Below are 20017 nucleotides of genomic sequence, written 5' to 3'. Positions count from 1 at the left end.
GGGGTTCAAAGGATTCCACACAGGGTGACCTGGCTGTGCCACGCTTCCCTCGTGGGTGCTGTGCAGTGCCTATCAATGGCAGCCATGTCACTGTCCCTCTGGCAGTGCTCATGTGTTCCCCCAGCTTTGCAGGCTCCCACAGAGTGTGTGCCCTGCAGCAATTCCTTTGTGTCCCCCCGTTCAGGACTGAGCCCCTCGTGGTACCTGCAGCACGTCATCGTGCGGGACCTGCAGAGCAGCAAGAGCTATTTCTTCCTGGTGAACGACTGGCTGTCAGTGGAGAGCGAGGACAACGATGGCCTGGTGGAGAGGGAGGTGTTTGCTGCCAGTGAGTGCCCCACATCCCCTGGGTCCTTCTCACCCCTGGTGCCTGGGCCCCTCCTCTTCTCCAGGCTGGGCCCCTTTCCCAGCTCCCTCAGCCGCTCCTGGTGCTCCAGCCCCTTCCCCAGCTCTGTTCCCTTCTCCAGACACGCTCCAGCCCCTCCATGTCTTTCTTCTTGTGAGGTTCCCAGAACTGACCCCAGGATTGGCTTGGAGGTTTCTCAGCAGTGCCCTGCACAAGGGACAGGCACTGTTTGTACAAGCCAGGTGCCATTGGCCTCTTGCCCACCTGGACACAGCTGGGCTCATGTCCAGCCCCTGTCACCCCCAGATCCTTTTCTGCTGGGCGGCTTTTCCAGCCACTCATCCTCCCACCTGGGGCACTGCCTGAGGAGGGACCCTGTGGCTGCAGTGTGGATTCTCTGGAGTTTCTGGGAGGGATTTGGCCGGCTCAGCCACGTCCCCACAGCGGTGCAGCCACCCTGAGCCTGTCCCTGTGTCCCCAGGTGAGAGCGAGCTGAGGAGCTTCTGGCGGATCTTCGTGGCGGAGCTGCAGCGCGGGTTCTTCGAGAAGCACGTGTGGCTGTCCCTGTGGGACCGCCCGCCCCGCTCCCGCTTCACCCGCCTCCAGAGGGCCACCTGCTGCTGCCTCCTCATCTTCCTCTTCCTCTGCGCCAACGCCGTGTGGTACGGCGTGGTGGGCAGCGTCCACCTCAGGTGTGTGTGGTGGGCAGTGTCCACCTCAGGTGTGTGTGGTGGGCAGTGTCCACTCAGGTGTGTGTGGTGGGCAGTGTCCACTCAGGTGTGTCCATGGTGTGGTGGGCAGTGTCCACTCAGGTGTGTGTGGTGGGCAGTGTCCACTCAGGTGTGTCCATGGTGTGGTGGCAGTGTCCACCTCAGGTGTGTCCCCGTCCCAGCCTGCTCGGGCCCTCCTGCCTGTCCCCCTGGGGCAGGACACATCCTGCATCTGCTGGCAGGAGCTCCCCTGCTCGTGCCTTGAGTCTGCCCTCCCCATTCTGAGGAGTCTGGGACCAGGGCATGGACGATGGATGACCAAAAACTCTGTCAGATTTTGGTTTCCAGGCTGATTTCCTCCTGTGCACATCTGGAATTCCTGGCTTGTGGAATTGCATTTTATGGAAAGGGTGAACCAGAGCAAACCATTTCCATAAAATGCAATTCCACACTGGCTGTGCACTTGTGTCTCCTGGCTTACCTGGCCACCCCAAATGCTGTGCTGACACCTCCTCTGGTCCCTCTTGCTTCCCTGCAGCAACGTGGCCGTGTCCAGCCTGATCCCGGTCAGCGTGGACACGGTGGCTGTCGGCCTGGTGTCCAGCGTGGTGGTTTACCCTCTCTACCTGGTCATTTTATTTCTCTTCCGGATGGCTCGTGGCAAGGTAAGGAGGGGGATGATTGGAGGCTGCTCAGATTGGGTGGGAAGCCACCAGGTTTGCTTTTGGGAGCCTGAATTCTGCCTTTACTAGGACCTCACTCCTCCTGCTGGGCTCTGCACTTGCCTTGTGCTGCACCAGGGCCAGACCCTTCCCCAGCCTCTGCCCCCTCCCTGAGCTCAGGTCACTGCTGGCCTCTGGCAGTGCCCAGGCACCAAAAAAGCAGATTTTAGAAGCTGTTTAGGCACTTCCTCCCTCAGGATTTCAGTGTGACAGGCAATGCCCAAGGCAGGAGCCCAGGAGCTGCTCAGTGGAGCCTCTCTAATGTCTGCCCTGGGTACAAACTCAGCTGAGCAGAGCTGTGCTGAGGCAGCTGGGCAGGGATTAGCTGGGGATTTACTGACTAGTTAGGCACAATTAGCAGCCTCATTAAGTATTGCAGCCAGCTGCTCGGGGGACTGATGAGCAGCAAATGTGGCTGATGCTGCTGAGAGCACACAGGAAAAGCTTTCAGACTCAGGGGCTTCCTGGGGGCTTGTACCTGGGACAGCCCGCCTGGCCCTGGTTGTGGCACTGGGAGGCGGTGGAGGATGGGCATGTGCCTGGTCTCAGTGGCAGTGCCACCTCTGTCCCTCCTCCTGTGCCCTGCAGGTCTCCATCAGCCACACAGTGACTCACTCAGACCAGCAGTCCCTGGAGATCGACAACTACCTGGACTCCTCAATCCTTGACAGCTCCTTCCCCACCTTCCCCGGGCTCCAGGCAGAGGTAACTGCTCCCTGCCACAGCTGGGCAGCTCCTGGAGGTGTGGGCTGAGAGCAGCTCAGTGCCTCCTGATGTTCCCAGCCCACTGCTTTGACCAGGCACAGACCCGTGTCACGTTCCTGAATCTTTTCTGTTCCCTGCAGGCCTTCTCTGAGCAAACCAAAACAGATCTGTTCCTGGAGGACTCCAAGAGGTGAGTGAGTTTCTGAGGATGGAGCCAGCAGGGCTGGAGCCAGGGCTTGGCTCCCACAGCTGTTTGCCTCTGCAGTCCCACACAGTTCCTTTTCTCGTGCTCCCCTCGTTCCTGACGCCCCCGTTCCCCTTCCCCACAGCCTGGTGCCGTGGCCCTCCAGCGAGGCCCTGCTCAGCTGGCCAGACCTGCTGAGTGACCCCTCCATCATGGGCAACACCATCCAGAAGCTGAAGAGAGGCCGGGCCAGCCGCCACCTGGGGCTGGAGGCCCCGCTGGCCACCGAGGAGGACGCTTTGTCCCTTGGGATTCACCAGGGACAGCCCCGGTACTTCTCGGCCTCAGGTGAGCCCTGCTGGCTCGGGGCAGAGGTGGAGCAGCAGAGCTGCTGCCGTCCCCAGCGGCAGGGCAGGGGAGGAGGGCTGTGTGTGCTGAGTCTGGGAGGGCAGAAATCCTGCCATGGGTGGTCCCACCATGCCAGCAGACTGGGGCCAGGAGAGGGGTGTTCCCATGGGAACGCTGCCAGCAGCCAGCTCTTCCTCACTGCTTTCAAAGCCACAGTGTGACCCTGAGCCTCTGGAAGAGGCTGGAGAAGGAGAGCTTGGCCTTCCGAAGCAGCAGTTCCCTGCCCAGCACTGTGGCTAGGCTGGGATGGACAGGGAGCAGGGGAGGGCTGTTCCAGGGACAAGGACATCACTGTGACCCTCCTCCTCCTCCTCCCCAGTTCACATGTGGCTGAGCTGTGCCCTGGTGTGGTGCTGAGCTCCTGCCAATGCTGTCTGTGCTCTCTCTTTCCCAGATGAGGATCTGATCCGGCAGATCCTGGCAGACGGAGCCAGCGGCATCTCCCAGGACCTGGGGCCGTACATGAGGGCAGAAACAGATCTGATCTCAGGCCTGTGAGTGTCTGGGGAGCTGAGTCCCCGTGGGGCCAGAGCCTCCTGCCCTCACACCCAGCTGAGCTGGGTCTGGGATGCTTTCATGGGTCACTCTGTCCCTGCTGGCCATGGCTCCTGCAGCCCCCACAGCTCCAGGAGGGCACTGTCACCCTTCCAGGAGCCACCTGGAGCCACCGCTGTGTCTCCAGCACTTCAGGGCTGTGGGCACAGTGCTGGGATGAGGGCTCACTTCACAGCACTGATGGGAGGGAGAAGGGGATTCCACCCAAATCTCTGTTGTGTTACCATGCCCAGGACACCCTGCTGGGCACCCTGGCCACCACCCCAGGGCTGGCAGCCTGCAGTGGCAGGCCAAGGGAAGGGAGGGACTGTCAGGCCTGTCCTTGAGGCACAGGGCAGTGTCTGTGCCCTGGGGACGTGTGTGATGTCCCAGCACTGCTGCTGGCACTGCAGTTCAGCCCCCTTGGTGCCTGCTCAGCACAGAGCCAGTGGTGACACAGCTCTCAGCAGGCTCCCCTGTCCTGGCAGGTCCAGCGTGTTCGGGGAGAAGGTGGAGACTGTCATGATGCAGAGGCTGAACGACAAAGGGCAGAGCGTGGCACCTCCTCCCAGGGAAGTGAGCAGATCAGCCAAGTCCACCTGGACAGGTACGAGGGTGTGCGGGGACAGGGCCCATCCCACACTGCAGCTCTTCAGAGGCACAGTGGGGTAAATTGGAAATAAAACAGAAAAGGAGCCTTAGGAAGGGCTGCTGGGATATCGCTGCTATTTCCTGCCAGCTTCTCTTGGAGCCTGGATCTCAGTAAGCCCCAGGGCAGCACTTGTGCTGTGACAGTTCCCCTGGGAGGGCTCTGCTCCCTCCTGCCCCAGTTGCTCTGCTCCCTGCACCCTCTGCAGCAGAAATGTTGGGGATGACCCCTCCAAACTCACCCAGGACCGGTGGCGGGCTCTCAGCTGGGATGAGTGCTGAGCCCAGCCCTTCCATCACGCTGCTCTCCCCCCTCTCCTGCCCCTCCCAGTTGCAGACCCGGCGTTCAGGAAGCGCCTGCTGCCTCCCTGGTGCTCCCTGCTGGCTCACGCCATCAGCCTCCTGCTCTTCGCCGCCTCCGCCGCCGTCTCCGTCTGGATCGGGGTGGGCTTCTCCTCCAGCGTGGCCCTCATGTGGCTTATCTCAGGGATTTTCAGCTTTCTGGCATCGTTCCTGGTCTGGGAGCCCCTGAAGGTGAGTATGGCACCGGGGCAGTAGCACAGACCTGTACGTGGAATTAACAGCTGCAATTAACCTGTCCAGCTGCTAATCACAGTCATGGAATTGTTAAGGTTGGAAAAGCCCTTTAAAATTACCAAGTCCATCACGCACCACCAGTGTGTTCACCACTAACCTGTGTCCCCATGTGCCACATCCATGTGGGTTTTGAACACTTCCAGGCGTGGTGAATCCACCACTGCCCTGGGCAGCCCCTTCCACAAGGAAATTGGGTCAGAGTGGACGCTGTGTGCCCTGGATGGTCTCTCCCATCCCCATATCCCTCAGAAAGGGTAGGGTGTGGACACCAGCAGCAGTAGGAGAGGCAGGGCTGGTGGCAGGGCTGGTGGCACTTGGTTTGAAGGTGCAGGTAGGAGCTGTGCCATGCTGGCTGTGCCCGTGGGAGCTGCTGCTGGAATGCTGAGGTGGCACAGCTCCCTGCAGGCTCAGCACTCTCCCTGTGTCCCAGGTGCTGCTGGAGGCCCTCTACTTCTCCCTGGTTGCCAAGAGGCTGCACCCAGAGGAGGACGACACCCTGGTGGAGCAGCCCTGCGTGGAACACGTGTCCGAGAGGATCAGCAAGGTCCGGCCCCCGCAGGGGTTTGCCCTCTTCCAGGCCAAGGAGGAGGCCAGGAAGGTCAAACTGCTGCACAGGATGCTCAAGGTGGGACATCCCCTGCTGCCTGGTGCCCCGGGCTCAGACACATCTGGGTGTGGGTCCTCCCAGTCCAGCTGGGATCCCCTGAGTGCTTGGCTCCAGCGTCTGCCTCAGTTTCTCAGTGTTGTGGTCTGATTTTTTGTGTGGCCGTGGAAAGCACTGCTCTGCTGCAGGATTGGGATCCGGCCCTTCCATGCAATCCCATTTTTACTCTTGGCTCCCCAGAATTTCCTCATCTACATGATGTTCTTGCTGGTGGTCCTGCTCACCAACTACGGCGACGCCTCCCGCACCAGCCGGGCCTTCCTGCTGCAGAGCTCCATCAAGCAGCAGCTGGGCAGCAACGACTTCCTGCTCATCAAGAGGTACCTGCCAGCCCTGGGGGGCCAGGGTGGTCAGATCTGGGGCTTGTGCTGCACAGTCTGTCCCATAAAAGGTCCCTTGGTGCCCATGGAGCTGGGCACTCCACAGCACTGAGCAGGTCCTGCTTGTCTCTGTGGTTCTGCTGCTCCCCTGGAGAGCAGAGGGGCTCTGGGGATTGAGAGGTTTAATTTCTCTGAGGTTTAATGATCTCCCCAGTGGGAAGAGGCTGTGGGAGCTGATGTTGATCTTCCTGGAGCTGCTCTAAAAGACAATAGTTTCTCTTTCTGTGGAATCTACAGCCATGAGCTGTAGCCTTGAACAGGGTCACGAGAGCCAGAAATGGCATCTTGTCCAGAGTCTGCATTTCCTCGCTCTGCACATGAGTTTGACTGGATTAAATATTCCCAGCTGGTTTTCCACAGCCCTGGGAGCTCCCAGCAGCCCAGTGTGGCACTGGGGGTCCCTGGGTTGGGGGTGTGGCACTGCAGAGCCCTTGGCTCTCTGTGCACACCAGTGTGGCTTGTTCATGTCCCAAGGTCTCTGACACCAATCTCACACCTTCCCCCTGCAGGTCGGATCAGTTTTGGCTGTGGATGTCTCAGGTGTTCCTCCCTTACCTGTACAACAACGGCTCTGGCCAGGAGAGCCACAGCACCACGCTGGGCACGGCCCGGCTGCGCCAGCTCCGCCTGCGGGGAGGTGCGAGGGAGGGCAGGGGAGGTGACAGTCCTGGAGGGGTGGAATGGGCACCTCTGGGGCAGTTGGGCTGAGGGGAGGCAGCACAGGTTGGGGGGCAGTGGTTCTGCTCTGCAGAGATGAACTGGGGCAGTGAATTGTGGAATCCTGGAAGGGTTTGGGCTGGGAGGGACCTTAAAGTCCATCCAGGGACACCTTCCACTATCCCAGGGTGCTCCAATCCCTGTCCAGCCTGGCCCTGCCCAGCTTCTCTGGGCACCCTGTGCCAGGGCCTGCCCGCCCTCCCAGGGAAGATTCCTTCCCAGTATCCCATCTAACCCTGCCCTCTGGCAGTTGGAAGCCACTGATGTATCCAGGGACCAGAGAGTGCTGGTTCACAGTTACCCAAGGCCATTTGGGATATCTCTGTTCTCTCCACTTGTACCCAGCTAATCCACTCTGACCTGGTGGCATGGATATATAATGACTCCTACATTGGCCAGCTCTCTATTTTTATTATTAATATCCATCCTTTTCTGAATCTCTGACTTGAGCATGCCCATTCCTCACCGTGGTGCACTTGTGGGGATGAGTGGAGGGGTTGGGAGGGAAGGTGAGCTCCGTGCTGGGCTCACAGGGTGGTCTCATTCCAGCTGAGTGCCAGCAGAGTGCCCAGGACATCCTGCAGGGCATGGGCAGTGCCCAGAGGAGCTGCACTGACCAGCACAGCTTTGCCACTGCTGACTATGGAGTGGGCTGGGAGAGCACAGCCGGGAATGGAACAGCGGCGTGGGCACACTCAGCACCCGACCTGGCAGGGTAAGGGCTGCCCTGCCTGCTCCCATCCCTGCTCCCACCCCTGCCCCTCCTCCAGGGACCCTTACAGACCTCTCTAAGGTCTTTACAGGTACCCTGGGTTGTTCCCAGCCCTCACCTCAGCCCCTGAGCCTGGCAAAGGTTGGATGGACATGGAAATTCCAGATGTTGTGCAGTTCTGGGGGCACAGACAGGGCAGGGGAACCCAACACCCCACATTTCTGCTCCCGAGGGTGACAGGAGGTTGTCCTGCACACTGGGCAGGACATCAGTCACACCTGGTTTGTCCCCAGAGGCATCTCCATGCATGTCTGGGCTGCCACAGGGCTTGGGGCTGTTCTGAGGTTGGGAGTGCTGAGGTGGATCAATGCACCCCTGTAATCCGTCTTGTGAAATAAATCCTGAGGGGCAGCACCTGCATCTGCACACCTGATCCTGCCCTGCCATGTAGGAGAACAGCCAGTGTCCTTCAGCCTCACCCAGGGCTCCTCTTCCTCTGCAGGATCTGGTACTGGGGCCACATCTCCTTCTACGACAGCAGCGGCTACGTGCAGGAGCTGGGCCCTTCCCTGGAGGAGAGCAGGGCTCAGCTGGAATTCCTGCAGCAGCACACGTGGATCGACAACATGTGAGTGTGGCAGGGGCAGAGGGAGTGTCCTGCTGTCACCTGGGCTCCTCAGGGGCGCTGCTGGAGTGTCACAGGGGCACAGGACCCGTGTCCCACCGAGAGCTGCTGCTGTCCCAGCCCCTGAGGTGCTGCTGTCCCTCTGCAGGAGCCGGGCAGTGTTTGTGGAGCTGCTGCAGTACAACCCCAGCGTGGACCTGCACGTGGCCGTCACGCTGCGCCTGGAGCTGCCCGGGGCCGGCCAGGCCATCGCCGCTGTCACCGTCAGCCCCTTCCCCCTGCTGCGGCTCAGCGCGGGGGTCACCCTGCAGCTCCTCATGATGGTCAGTGGGGAGCCTCCTCTGCACCCCTGTATGGGGGGATCTGGGGACCCTTCCCCAGGCTGCTCTGTCCCCACATCTGTCACCTTGCCTGGCTGTGGTGTCAGCAGAGCCCTCAGCCCCTGGGCGCTGCCACCCTGCCACAGGGGCACTGAGTGTGGGCACTGGGGAGCTTCAGGAGAGATTGGGGTGCTGGATGAGCCAGGAAGGCAGGGCAGGATGCAGGAGGTGCCCCAAGTGTGGAACTTGGCCTGGTTTGGGGGGATTTTGCTGCCCTGGGGTGCTGCAGGGTCCCCCAGGGCAGCACAGCAGTCAGGGCTTGTCCTCTCGTCTCCTGGTAACTCCTCCATTCCTCCTCTCCTGGTAATCTCCCCATAACCTCTCCTGGTAACCTCTCTGCTCCTTCCCAGGTTTTCCTCATGCTGTTTGTGGTTTACTTCGTGGTGTCGGAGTCTCTGGCCATCAAGAAGGAAGGCAGAGCCTACTTCACTCTGTGGGGCAACTACAGCCAGTGGGTTTTCATCCTGCTCACCACGTGCACGGTGCTGGTGCACCTCAGCCAGGCCACCCTGGCTGACCAGCAGTGGCTCAGGTACCTCAGCAACCGCAGGGGCTTCACCAACTTCTACCAGGTGGCCTTGCTGAGCTCCGTCTTCAGCAGCCTGGCTGCGTCCCTCCTCTTCCTCCTGACCGTGCAGGTACGGGCGGGCTGGGGGCAGCACGGGGGTGGTGGGTGGGTGCTTTGGCCCTCCTGTGCTTGTCACCCCTGCAGAGCCCTGCCAGGGCAGAGGGGGTGGCAGGGAGGCCACGGGTGTCTCTGCTGTGCACTTGGGGTCCCTGAGGGCTCTGGGCCCTCGATTCCCTTGGGAATGCAGCCAAGTGTGGCTGATGGGATGATTCTGTCTGCAAGGAGCCTGCAGACTGGGGTGTTTGTGCTCTGCTGGGGTTTGGGTTTCTCACGTCTTTGAGGGACCTTTCCTGGGCTGGGGGTGTGTGTGTAACTCCCTCCTGTCCCCCCGCAGGCTGCCCAGCAGCTGCGCTTCGTCCGGCAGTGGTCGGTGTTTGGGAAGACCTTCCAGAAGTCCATGAAGGAGCTGATGGCTGCAGGGGTGGCCTTTGCCCTCCTCCTCCTGGCCTACGCCCAGCTCGGCTTCCTGGTAACCACCCCTGTCCCCCTCCCTCACAGAGGGTCTGCTGGTGGTCCTGCTGCCCCTTTTCCCTCACCCTGGCATGACATGAACAAAGCCCCTGGGTCCCCTGGGCACTCTGCCCATCCTGTCACCCTGTCCCAGCCCATTTGTGAGCCACCCCTGTGGGAGGGGATACTGAGGATCAGGGGAACACTTTGGGCTGCTCCCTTCTGATCTTATCTCTGTCCCTCCGCAGCTCTTCTCCTCCTCCTCTGAGTCCTTCCGCAGCGTGGGCAGCAGCCTCCTGCTGCTGCTGGCCCTTCTGCGGGGCGGCGCCAGCCTCCGGCCCTGCCTGCCCGAGGCCCCGGGGCTCTACTGCCTCTTCTGCAGCAGCTACATCGTGCTGGAGCTGTGGCTGCTGCTGCGGCTGCTGGCGGCGGTGCTGATCCACAGCTACCGCGAGATGCGCTTCGAGCTCTACCGGCCCGCCTTCGAGCCCCAGGACTACGAGATGGTCGAGCTGTTCGTGCGCAGGCTCAAGATGTGGATGGGCTTCAGCAAAGCCAAGGAGGTGAGGGCAGCCTGGGGCTCTGTGGAGAAGGGGCCCGGTGGCACGGAGCAGCACGCACCACCCTGAGCCTTGCCGTGCCTCTGGCTCCTTCCTGCAGCTGCGTTCCTCTGGCAGGCGAGGGCTGGAGCAGGGTCCCCCCTGGGGGCCCAGGGGAGATGGGGAACTGTGCAGGCATCACCTGCCCCTTCTCAGCCCCACAGTCCCACGTGGCTTTGGGATCCAGCCCATGCCTGTCACACCAGGGAACTGTTTGCAGTGTCCCAGCCCCTGGCCTAACCCTGCCCCTTTCTGCCCTTCCCTCCCAGTTCCGGCACAAGGTGAGGTTCGAGGGGATGGAGCCGCTGCCCTCCCGAGACTCCAGCGACTCCAAATCCTTCCGAGGCCCCACTCCCAGCGCCGCCTCCGACAGCTCCAGGGCCTCCACGTCCTCCAGCCAGCTGGACGGGCTGAGCCTCGTGCTGAGCTCCCGCGACAGCCTGGAGGTGGACGCCGACATCCAGCGCCTGCTCTCGCTCTTCGAGATGCTGCTGGCGCAGTTCGACCGCGTCAATCGGGTGACGGAGGACGTGTCCCGCATCGAGCACCTGCTCGAGTTCTCCCGCAGCCGCCGCGCCCGCAGGAGGCACCGCGGGCCCGAGGGCGGCCCCGAGCAGGGCCCGTCCCCGGAGGTGCCGGAGCCCGAGGCGCCGTCGCCGCGCTGTGCCGGGGCCGTGGCGGGCGGCCGGGGCGCGGTGCCCGGCCGGCTGCTCCGGGCCAGCCGCGGGGTCAGCGCGGCCACGGGCAAGCCCTGTGCGGCCAGGAGGAAACGGCCCCTGCGGGCCAAGAACAGGGTGCACCCCACGGTCAAGTAAGGGGGCTGCAGGAGCCATGCCCTGCCCGGGCAGGGCTGTGCCGAGGGCGGGCTGTGCCCGCCCGGAGCTGCCGCGGCGGCTGGGCCGGCCGGGCACAGGGGCTCTCCGGCCACGCCGCTGGCACGGCCACGGCCCGCCAGGACCGGCCCACGGGGGCGTTCAGTGTTAGAGAGGGAAGGGGAGAAGGCCGAGCCTTTCCCCGGGGATGGGCAGGTGCAGGAGATCCCCGCTGGATCACAGGGAGCAGCTGGGGGTGCTCGAGGGCCCCGGCTGCAAACCGGCCACAGGTGGGGCTGGGGTGGGCACGGGGGGACTGGACAAAGCTCCCCCCCTTCCCTGCTGGCTGTGCCGGATGGGAAAGGGAGAGAAGAGCCCCAGGCCTTGAGAGTTTGAACCAAGTCTTGGATTTTTGTCGACCAGACGCACTGTGGAGGAAAGCGACAGCTTTCGAGAAGGTATTTAACCCACCTTGTTTTTTAAGCATAAATAGATATATAGAGAAATGCTATCTACACCCAGAGCAGTTAATTTCCAGTATTGGCTACTTTTATCCTCCAGAAATTGGTACTATTATTTGTATTTAAAGAAAACCAATATTTAAAACAAAGGACATTGCAGCGAGCTGGGGACGAGAGACCCCTGGGCTGCCTCAGCCACCTCCGAGCTTGGGATTCCCAACTCCCAGTGTGGGGTTCCCAAGGTGCTGGTGTCACTGCGGTCCCCACCCGCCCTGTCCCCCCGCCGTGGCCCCGGGGTGCAGGCGCCGCTGGCTGCTTGGCTTCTCTAACCCAAGGAATGTATTGCCCTAAGTATATGTATTTTATTTTGGTTTACTTGTTCCTATGTACTGCCCAGCACTTTAAACAAGGCTTTCCTCGGCTACCAGTGACACGTGCGAGCTAAGAATGGGATAATATATCACAAAAGCAGTATTTTGTTTGTTTAAATCATAAACTGAAATGGGGAGGGAGGAGAGGAGAGCAGCCCCAGCTCAGGCAGCCGTGCCAGCACCTTCCCTGAGCACAAAGGAGGCAGGTGAAGCTCTGAGGGAGCTTTTTTTGGGCTTCTTCCAGCCCTGCCAGCTGGGATTCACCATGTGCTGGGCTACAGCTGCTGGGCTACAGCTGGCCCGTGCCATGGGGCCCCCCAGATCACAGCCTGGGGGTGCCTGAACCCCCCCAGGGGCTGCCTTCCCCTCCTCAGCCCCATTTCACCTTATGGCTATTGTAAGTAATTTATATGGGATTTGTTTGGTTTTTAAATGTATATATTTTTGTATGTTTGCTATATTTTCATAGCATCGGTACCGTGTTTGAAACATGTAGATAGGAGACAGAACACTATTGTCAGAGTTATTTAAAGGATGTATTAAGTGCTTCTTCCTGGGAATGTCCCGTGTATATAAGGATTGGGTGTCTGTGTGTGTGGTGTGTGTGCTCTCCTGGGCTGGCTCGGGCCAGTGGCCACAGGCAGAGGGGAAAAGCCCCCAGTGGGCTCTTCCAGAACCTTCTCCGTGCTTTGGACAGGTGAGAGGGTGGAAGGGAAGGCTGAGGGGGGCAGAGCTGCAGGGCAGGGGAGACTCTGCCAGGTGGAGTGAGGGGGCTCCTAAAACACTTCCACTGCTCCATCCCCTCCTGAGCCTCCCCCAGCTGTGTTAAATACCTGTAAAGATTTCATTCCAGCATGCACTTCCTTGGCTGTGTGAGTCAGGGGCTGCAGGGGGACTCTGGCTGCTCTGGGATGCCTTTGGGACAGGTCTAAGTTACCTTTGGAAAACTCAGGTGCTGTGCAGGACAGATGTGGAAAGGTTGCAGAGGGATGAGGGCAGGAGAAGACAAGTGAGGTGGTGCTTGGTCAGCGTGGAGGTGTTGGAAGAGCAGAGGGCACAGAGGAGTGCAGAGGGGAGGAATGCAATCCTGGAAGCAGGACAGCGTGGGAGAGGACAGAGAAGGGCCCAGAGGGCAGGAGTGGGACAGGCAGAACCAGCAGCTGGAGGCTGAGGCCAGGGCTGGGACCAGGTGCTGGTCAGCTTTGTGCTCTGTGCTCAGAAAAAAACCCCTGGTGTTCAAGCCAGAGATAGAACATCCAAGGCAAATAATTTTCTATTTAACTTCCCAGGCAGCACAGCACCAGGCTCAGCTCTGGCACATGTCCACGACTCCTTTTTGGTGACAGGGACAGTGCTAGTGCCATGTCCCCAAAGCAAGGCAGTAAGAGGAGCAGTGGTGGAGGTGTCCCAGAGACCTGGGCTGTCCCCAGGGCTGGAGTCCCTGCAGCTCCAAAGCTCCTTTCCCCAAAAACCTGCCCTGGCACAGCCCCTCTCACCTGTGTGGAGCACCAGGGGTGTACATCCAGCCACCCCAAGGGCTCTGTGGGAATATTCAGTGATTGAAATGTCCCAAATGAACCAAGCAGGTCTTGGAAGTCTCCTGAAGAGCCAAAAAGTTCCGTTCCTGATGCAGAAGTCAGTTCTCAGCTTGAGTATCCTCGTTAGAAGAGGTTGGCAGTAAGAGGGAGGGAGACAGAGGCTCAGATGTTTTTGAGCAGCCATTCCTAAGCTAAGGGGCAGCTGGAACAAAGATGCCCCCAACTCCATCTGGATTTGTGTTCCCGAGTGCCTGTTCCTTGCCCTGCGTGTGTGTGAGTGTGACTCGGTGCGTGTGACTTTACCAAGTGCTCCCGCTGATCCGAGAGGAGCAGAAACGGGATCAGACAACTGCCCTACTTCCCTGAGGTACGGAGAGCAGCTCTGCCACCCACAGTTCTTGAGAAGCCCAGCCCTGCGTGGCGGGCAGCACCCACAGCTCCCAGCACTCACAGTTCTCAGTGCAGCACTCCTGGGCCAGCTCCAGCAGCGTCCCAGGGTCCCCTCCATGGCCCAGCTAAGGCTCCTCTGCAGCCAGAGAGATGCAGTCATGGAGTTACACCCTCACAGCAATAAACTTGACTCAAAGCCCATAAATCCCCCTGAATGTATATTTTTGTGTCTGTAGTCACCGAGAGATGGTGTCTTATTTATTGCCTTGAATCTCACGATGTATCAGGATCAAGCTGCTTAGATGAAAAATGAAACTCCCATCTATTCGTTCCAAGGGAGAGGGAGGGGCTTCTGTAAGTGCCTTATTTTTTCTAATTTTTTTTTTTTTAAGAACAAAGATTGTGACCAAAATGCCAATGGTTCCTGTCTGGTCAGCATTTCACGGCAAACAAAAATGGTGTATTTTGTAACTGTGGGGATGTTTCTTACAAAGTGACAAAGTCAAATAAACACTGACTGCTAAAACCTGGCTCAGGTGGCTTTTTCCTGCCCCAGACACTCCTCTCCTCTCTTCCCAGGACATCAAGAACGCACTGATCGGACAAATATTTTATTTCCTTTGTGACTCATGAACACTCAAACACAACGGACACTCGGTGTTCCCACACACCTGCACAGGTGAGGGCTGTCCCTCTGTCCCCTCACCTGTCCCTTCACAGTCCCACGTGCACATTGCACTTGTCTTCATCTCCCTGCTGGCAGCCATTCCCAAACCCACGCTTCCCCCTCAGGGCCCAAGCAGGAGATGAAGTTCTCACAGTATAGTCCAGCTTATGAGGTGCCTCCCAGTAGGGTGCTGTAGTGTCTGGTGCCCTCCTGGCCTCAGGATGGGCTCAAATCCCATTCCAGCTGTTCCCACCGGCCCTGGAAGCTCCAACTGAGCTGCTTCAGTCTCCCCTGAGAGCCTCCCTGTCAGGGAATAAACAAAACTTGTGGGGAGATGATGCCCCAAGACTTGTCAGCAGTCAAAAAGGGATTTATCAGGTGCATGGGGAAGGATGAGACACCCCAGCATTCCTGCAATGAGAGAAGTTCTGCAGATGGCCAAAATGGAGACAAACCTTGGGACCTTCAGCAGCGTTTTGGGCAGCAGAGAACCCAAATGAACTCTTTGCAGAGCTGGCAGCAGAATCAGTCAGAGCCTGAAGAGTCCAAGTGCTGACAGCCCCGAGGTTCAGGGAGGAGCTGGGATTCCAGGGTGCTCAAGAATATCAACTGGATTTTCAATACTTCATATTTCATTCCCAATCAAGTCCTCAAAAATTCCATAATTCCTGTACCTTCACGTGAGGATCTGCAGAATATCATCCTTTGTCTGCTTCCACCAGGAGCTGGTGTGGAAGGAGTCCAAAGAAAGGTTCTGCAGGGAAGTTCCCAACAGAGAACCTTTGAAACAGCTCAAATCAAACACCGTGGGTTGGTCCTCTGGGAGCTTCTGCTGGGAATCCAGTGTCATCCTCGGGGGCACCCACAGCTCCTGGCAGGTTCAGTGCCAAGTCCACATGCAAGCAGCAGCCAGGCTGGGCCTCCCCATCCCTGTGTCCATGCAGGTGCAGGATCAGCAGGCAGGGAACACAATTCCACACCCTCAGTGTCCCAGCAGGGACACCCGAGCTCGGCCCTACACGAACTCGGTGAAGTCGTCCACGGAGGAGATCAGCCTCTTCCTCTGCCCCGTCTCGTAGGTGGGAGGGGGGTCCTGGGGGATCTGGGGAGGGGGTTTTGTGGGGGCAGAGGGGTGCAGCTGCAGGGGAAGGCCGGGGCTCTGGTACTGTGTCTCTTCACGGAGCTGAAAGGCAACGAGAGCAGGTGAGCTCCATTCTCTCCAAAACTCTTCCAAATCTCCATCGGGGCAGGGCAGGTGACCAGGACACTGGGAGTGCCACTCTGTGTCCAGGTATTGGACAGCAGAAGGAATTTCTCCATGGAAAGAGTGGTCAGGCACTGGAAGGGGCTGCCCAGGGAGGTCTGGAGTCCCCATCCCTGGAGGTGTCCTAGGAATTCCTGGGGATGGCACTCAGTGCTCTGGGCTAGGGACAGGTGGGCATCAGGCACAGCTAGGCCTGGATGGTCTGGGAGGGCTTTTCCAATATCAGTGATTCTGGGATTCCAGGATCAAGCTTCCCAAAGCCCTGCCTGCCAGTGAAGTTGTCTGACATTGCCACACTTGTCATGCCCACAACAGAACTGGATGATCCTTGAGGTCCCTTCCAACCCAAACTCTGTGATTCCATGACCAGCTGGACTCCAACCTCTGCACACACAGCCCTCCTGTCACTCAGCAGGTGCTGACAGCTGGTTTGACCTGCCTCAGCTGCAGGAAGGGTCTCAGCCAAGGCCAGTTCTGCCCCTCAGAGCAGCTGCACTCACCCGGTGCCGGAGCCTCTTGATGTGGCGCAGCCTCGCGATCCATTTGGAGGGGTAGGTGTCCGTGGGGTTGGACCTGCTGTGGTGGACCTGGGAAGCCATCTGGGGTGGGAAGGGTGGGGAGAAGCAGGGAAAGACAGGAGCCACATTAACATAACCACAACAATAAAATTAATCCAAATTTTCAGTGCAGTTTGACAGCAACTGCAATGCAGCTCTGAGTTAGGAGTGCTCAGGTGCCAACTCTGGCTCCAAGGTCAAGTAGAAAAGTTGTTTCTTTGCTTTAGCAGGCCCTGCCTGGTTCCTTGGAAGCTGGTGATGGGCCAAGGCAGCAGCTGGAAGCTCAGGGAGCTGGGGGTACTCACGTTGGCATGCAGGGCCATCTGACGGGCCACGAAGGGCAGGTTCTTGTCAGAGATGATCTTGGCAACACTCGTGTCCACCAGCCCCTCCATGTCTTTAAAGGAATGAGAAAAACATTCTTGTAAGACAGTTAAGAAGAAGCAAAAGGGTGCCAGTAACTAAATAGCTAAGTCAAATAAACCTGAGGAATTGTATCAACCAAGTCCCCACAAGCTCCACAGCTCCCACTCTAACAGAACCTGCTCTGCAGTTCAACACAACTGGCTCCCAAATTCTGGCTGCTCCATAAAGGTTTGGGGAGAGCCTGCTGGGCTCTCACATGAACCAAAGCGTGAGCTAAAACCACCCAGAAGTGCCCCTTTGGTAAAACACCTGCACCAGCACTGGTTCCTGAGCTTGAACACAACTTGAGTGATCCAGAGAAAGCACATGAACAGGGCAAACCCAGATGTAACTGGGCAAACTGGTTCTGGAGAGTTTCTCATTGAAGTTTGAACTTTTGAAACACAAAGGCCCAGCCCAGCAAAGGCTGAGGAATTCCCACCTTTCCGACACTGCAGCGTCACCAGGTTACAGTCATAGTCCAGGGGGGTGATGATCACGTGCACAAAATTGAACTGCCCCTGAGGAGAAGCCAATGAAGGAGTCAGAAACATTTCCCAGAAACAATCCCATCCTGATTCGTGAATGCCATGAACACACACCAGTGAACCCATCACAGCCAACAGCTTCCCCCATAATCCCCACACGGTTTGCAGGGTAACACCCACACACATGAAGGTTTACAACCCTGTGCTCCTGCTGTGGCACACCCAGGAGGAAAATCCCTTACCTTTATTGTGCCCAGCTTGAAATCCTCTCCAGAATCATTGTAAATGATGGAAACAAAATCATTCCCCAGGTGCCTCTTCTTGTCACAGCGGTATTTATCCAAATCCTTCGTGGGCATCAGAGTAGCAATGTGGAAAATGGCTGGAGAGGGAACACAAGAGATCCTTAGGCTGGGCTGGGGAAGCAACAATGGTCACACACCAGTAATAAAAATACAAACTGTGCTCCCTCGATAGGTTTGTCCCCGTTTGTGACAGCTGAATCCAGTCCCACTGGATGCTCCAGGAGGCCCTGGAGCACGGAGTGCAGCTGCCAGTGGAAAGGAGGGAGGAGACCCGGGGTTAGGGGGGAAAGAGGCAGCAGAGCTTAAACCAGGACTTGCCCTGAGCTCTGCAGAGCCCCAGGGAGTGACCTGCAGCCACCCCAGGGAACTCCAGGTGATGAGCACAGAGCCACGCAGAAAAATCTGGGAAGTTCAGCATATCCTGCTGGATCCTGGATCATTTCTGCACTGCTCAGTGCTGCAGGGGCTGGGTGGCACTGCAGTGACATGAGCCATTATCAAACTGGTGAGGGGTTTTTTGTTAAGTAAGGCAGGAATATTTTTAGGCTGAAAGTCTTTTATGAGCCATAGTAATAAACTGTAATATATTAAAATATCCCTTTAAATCATAGAAAATATAGATTGGAGAGATGATTGCTCAGATTGTGGATTTAAAGCAAAAGTATTTCTGATGGACCAAGTGAATATTAATCCTATAAGAAGCTGTTGATCCCGTGAGTGGGTAATTCTAAAAAGCACCCAGACCACTATACGAAATTTAGAAAACAGAAATAGACGAACATAAAACCACTACAGGTCTGAACTTTATGACATGGCTTGCAGAGCTCCCAGACAGAACAGGAGGGGATCAGAGCCCAGGACACCCTCAGTACCTCCCTGGGAAGGAAGCAGTGTGGCAGGCAGGTCGGCTGAGGTGAGGAGACACAAAGCACCCCTCCAGCTCACCTTGCATGATGTCATCGTGCCAGCAGTAGGTGAACTGCCCATCCTCCCCACACACGTCCAGGCCACCCAGGTAGATCTTATCAGGCTGGCAGTCCTTGAGCTCGATGAGCTTGCCCAGCCCCGTGAGGAACTCGGTGTAGCGATAGGAGCCGTGCTCGTTGGACAGGATGGCGATCTCGTTGTTGCTCTGGGACACAGGGACATGGCAATGTCACACTCAGTGCCAGCAGTGCTGCACCAGCACCACAGATCCCTTCCTGGGATTAGGTGATTGCCCTCACAGAAGGGTTTCATGCAGGTGCTGAATTTTAGTGCAGGGAACTAAGGAAAAGCAAGGCAGCTGCGGGAGCAGGGCAAATCCCACAGGGAAAACCCCACAGTGAGAGGTTCCCAACATTCCATAAGGATTCAGGCCCCTGCACACACTCACCTGGCCCTCCCCAACGTAGAGCACTGCAATCTTGTGTGTGTCGTAGGATGGGATCTGATCCAGGAGCTGCACCGACCTCTCGAACGTCTGCAACCAACACAGGGACCCACCTGAGCAGCCTGGGCTGCTGGGAGGGCCCTCCCAGCCCAAACCCAAACCAAACCCAAACCCAGACCCAAACCCAGACCCAAACCCAGACCCAAACCCAGACCCAAACCCAAACCCAGACCCAAACCCAGACCCAGACCCAAACCCAGACCCAAACCCAGACCCAAACCCAGACCCAGACCCAGACCCAGACCCAGACCCAGACCCAGACCCAGACCCAGACCCAGACCCAAACCCAGACCCAAACCCAGACCCAGACCCAGACCCAGACCCAGACCCAGCACTCTGTGAACTTTAAAAAATCCCCTCCAAGACCCCAACACAGAGATGGCCCACTGAGGCACTTCTGCTAGGAAACACCTTTAAACTCCCCTGAGCTGGATGTTTGTCATTATCATCCACATTCCCAGGAAGTCATGAGGTTAAAAAAATTAGGGATTTATACAACTCTTTGCCTACCTCATTTGGCAACAAGAGGGGTTTGTTGTTTTCATCACCAAAGAAGGGGGAGTGGTACAACTGTAGAAACACAAAGCTGAAGGAAAGAGGGAGGGAAAAGTCTGTTACCACAAAAATTAAAGTCAGTTTTGATCTGTTGGAGGTAAGAACGTTATGTACAGCAGAAAAATGGGAGGAATTAAAATGCTAATAGGGTATTATTCATCTTTTAGAAAGACACTTGGAGTGCCTGGACAACCTGCAGTTTGCAATAGACCCTTGTCAGAAAAACAATGATCTGTCAAACAGCAGCAGCCACACAAATTCCCTGTTCAAAGGCACGGAATGGAGAAGCAGAAATGCCCTCCATAGCTCTAAGGGCATTTCTAGGCTCTCAGACACATGATTGTACAAACATTTCCATTTTACCTGCCCTCAATCAGATAAAAATTGTCTCATCATGCAATTTTGGACAGCTAGTAATATCCCAGGTTCAAAAAGCAACTATTACAACCCTTCTTCTCCTTCTTCTGAGGATTTTGCATATTCTAGTTCTTGAAATGCAGAACTAGCAACCCACCCTGTTCACAGCAAAATTAACTCTGGGTCACCTGCGGTCAAACCACAGCCCCTAAAACAAGTACATTAAGTACAGGAGGCAACTATCCATCAATTTCTTTCACCACCTGGCAGTTCTGTTTCCCAGTCCCAAAGTTCATTTGATGGCAGTGTGCCCAACAGGTCTGTATCAGCTCCTGAATAAAGCAGGTAATTATTATTATTTTTTTTAATCAGACGCTTTGCAGACTCCCCCTGATGAAGCAGCTCA

At 57.5% G+C, this 20017-nt stretch overlaps 2 protein-coding genes across 9 annotated transcripts in view; one reads left to right on the top strand and one right to left on the bottom strand.

Moving 5' to 3' along the window:
- The window catches only part of PKD1 (polycystin 1, transient receptor potential channel interacting), an 80530-nt gene extending 66423 nt beyond the window's left edge, over nt 1–14107 (top strand). For all 3 annotated transcript variants that reach the window (XM_063414622.1, XM_063414621.1, XM_063414623.1), the window contains exons 28-46: nt 185–328; nt 828–1038; nt 1595–1721; nt 2367–2483; nt 2624–2673; nt 2813–3015; nt 3470–3569; nt 4098–4216; nt 4589–4791; nt 5285–5479; nt 5699–5838; nt 6408–6535; nt 7165–7330; nt 7830–7955; nt 8101–8275; nt 8683–8970; nt 9295–9429; nt 9659–9973; nt 10279–14107. In XM_063414622.1, the coding sequence (XP_063270692.1) occupies nt 185–328; nt 828–1038; nt 1595–1721; nt 2367–2483; nt 2624–2673; nt 2813–3015; nt 3470–3569; nt 4098–4216; nt 4589–4791; nt 5285–5479; nt 5699–5838; nt 6408–6535; nt 7165–7330; nt 7830–7955; nt 8101–8275; nt 8683–8970; nt 9295–9429; nt 9659–9973; nt 10279–10824 (3488 nt within the window). In that variant the 3' untranslated portion in view covers nt 10825–14107. The remainder of the gene's footprint in view (nt 1–184; nt 329–827; nt 1039–1594; nt 1722–2366; nt 2484–2623; nt 2674–2812; nt 3016–3469; nt 3570–4097; nt 4217–4588; nt 4792–5284; nt 5480–5698; nt 5839–6407; nt 6536–7164; nt 7331–7829; nt 7956–8100; nt 8276–8682; nt 8971–9294; nt 9430–9658; nt 9974–10278) is intronic.
- A 69-nt stretch (nt 14108–14176) lies between these two features.
- The window catches only part of TSC2 (TSC complex subunit 2), a 32114-nt gene continuing 26273 nt past the window's right edge, over nt 14177–20017 (bottom strand). For all 6 annotated transcript variants that reach the window (XM_063414624.1, XM_063414626.1, XM_063414625.1 and 3 more), the window contains 8 exons: nt 19210–19285; nt 18643–18729; nt 18213–18399; nt 17205–17344; nt 16917–16995; nt 16375–16466; nt 16013–16111; nt 14177–15431 (listed from right to left, as the gene is read on the bottom strand). In XM_063414624.1, coding sequence (XP_063270694.1) covers nt 15264–15431; nt 16013–16111; nt 16375–16466; nt 16917–16995; nt 17205–17344; nt 18213–18399; nt 18643–18729; nt 19210–19285 — 928 coding nt within the window. In that variant the 3' untranslated portion in view covers nt 14177–15263. The remainder of the gene's footprint in view (nt 15432–16012; nt 16112–16374; nt 16467–16916; nt 16996–17204; nt 17345–18212; nt 18400–18642; nt 18730–19209; nt 19286–20017) is intronic.

The sequence above is a fragment of the Prinia subflava genome, chromosome 17 (assembly GCF_021018805.1).
Source record: "Prinia subflava isolate CZ2003 ecotype Zambia chromosome 17, Cam_Psub_1.2, whole genome shotgun sequence".
Classification (NCBI taxonomy): domain Eukaryota; kingdom Metazoa; phylum Chordata; class Aves; order Passeriformes; family Cisticolidae; genus Prinia; species Prinia subflava.
Note: the sequence above shows the minus strand (reverse complement) of the source record. Positions and strands in the feature narration are given on the sequence as shown.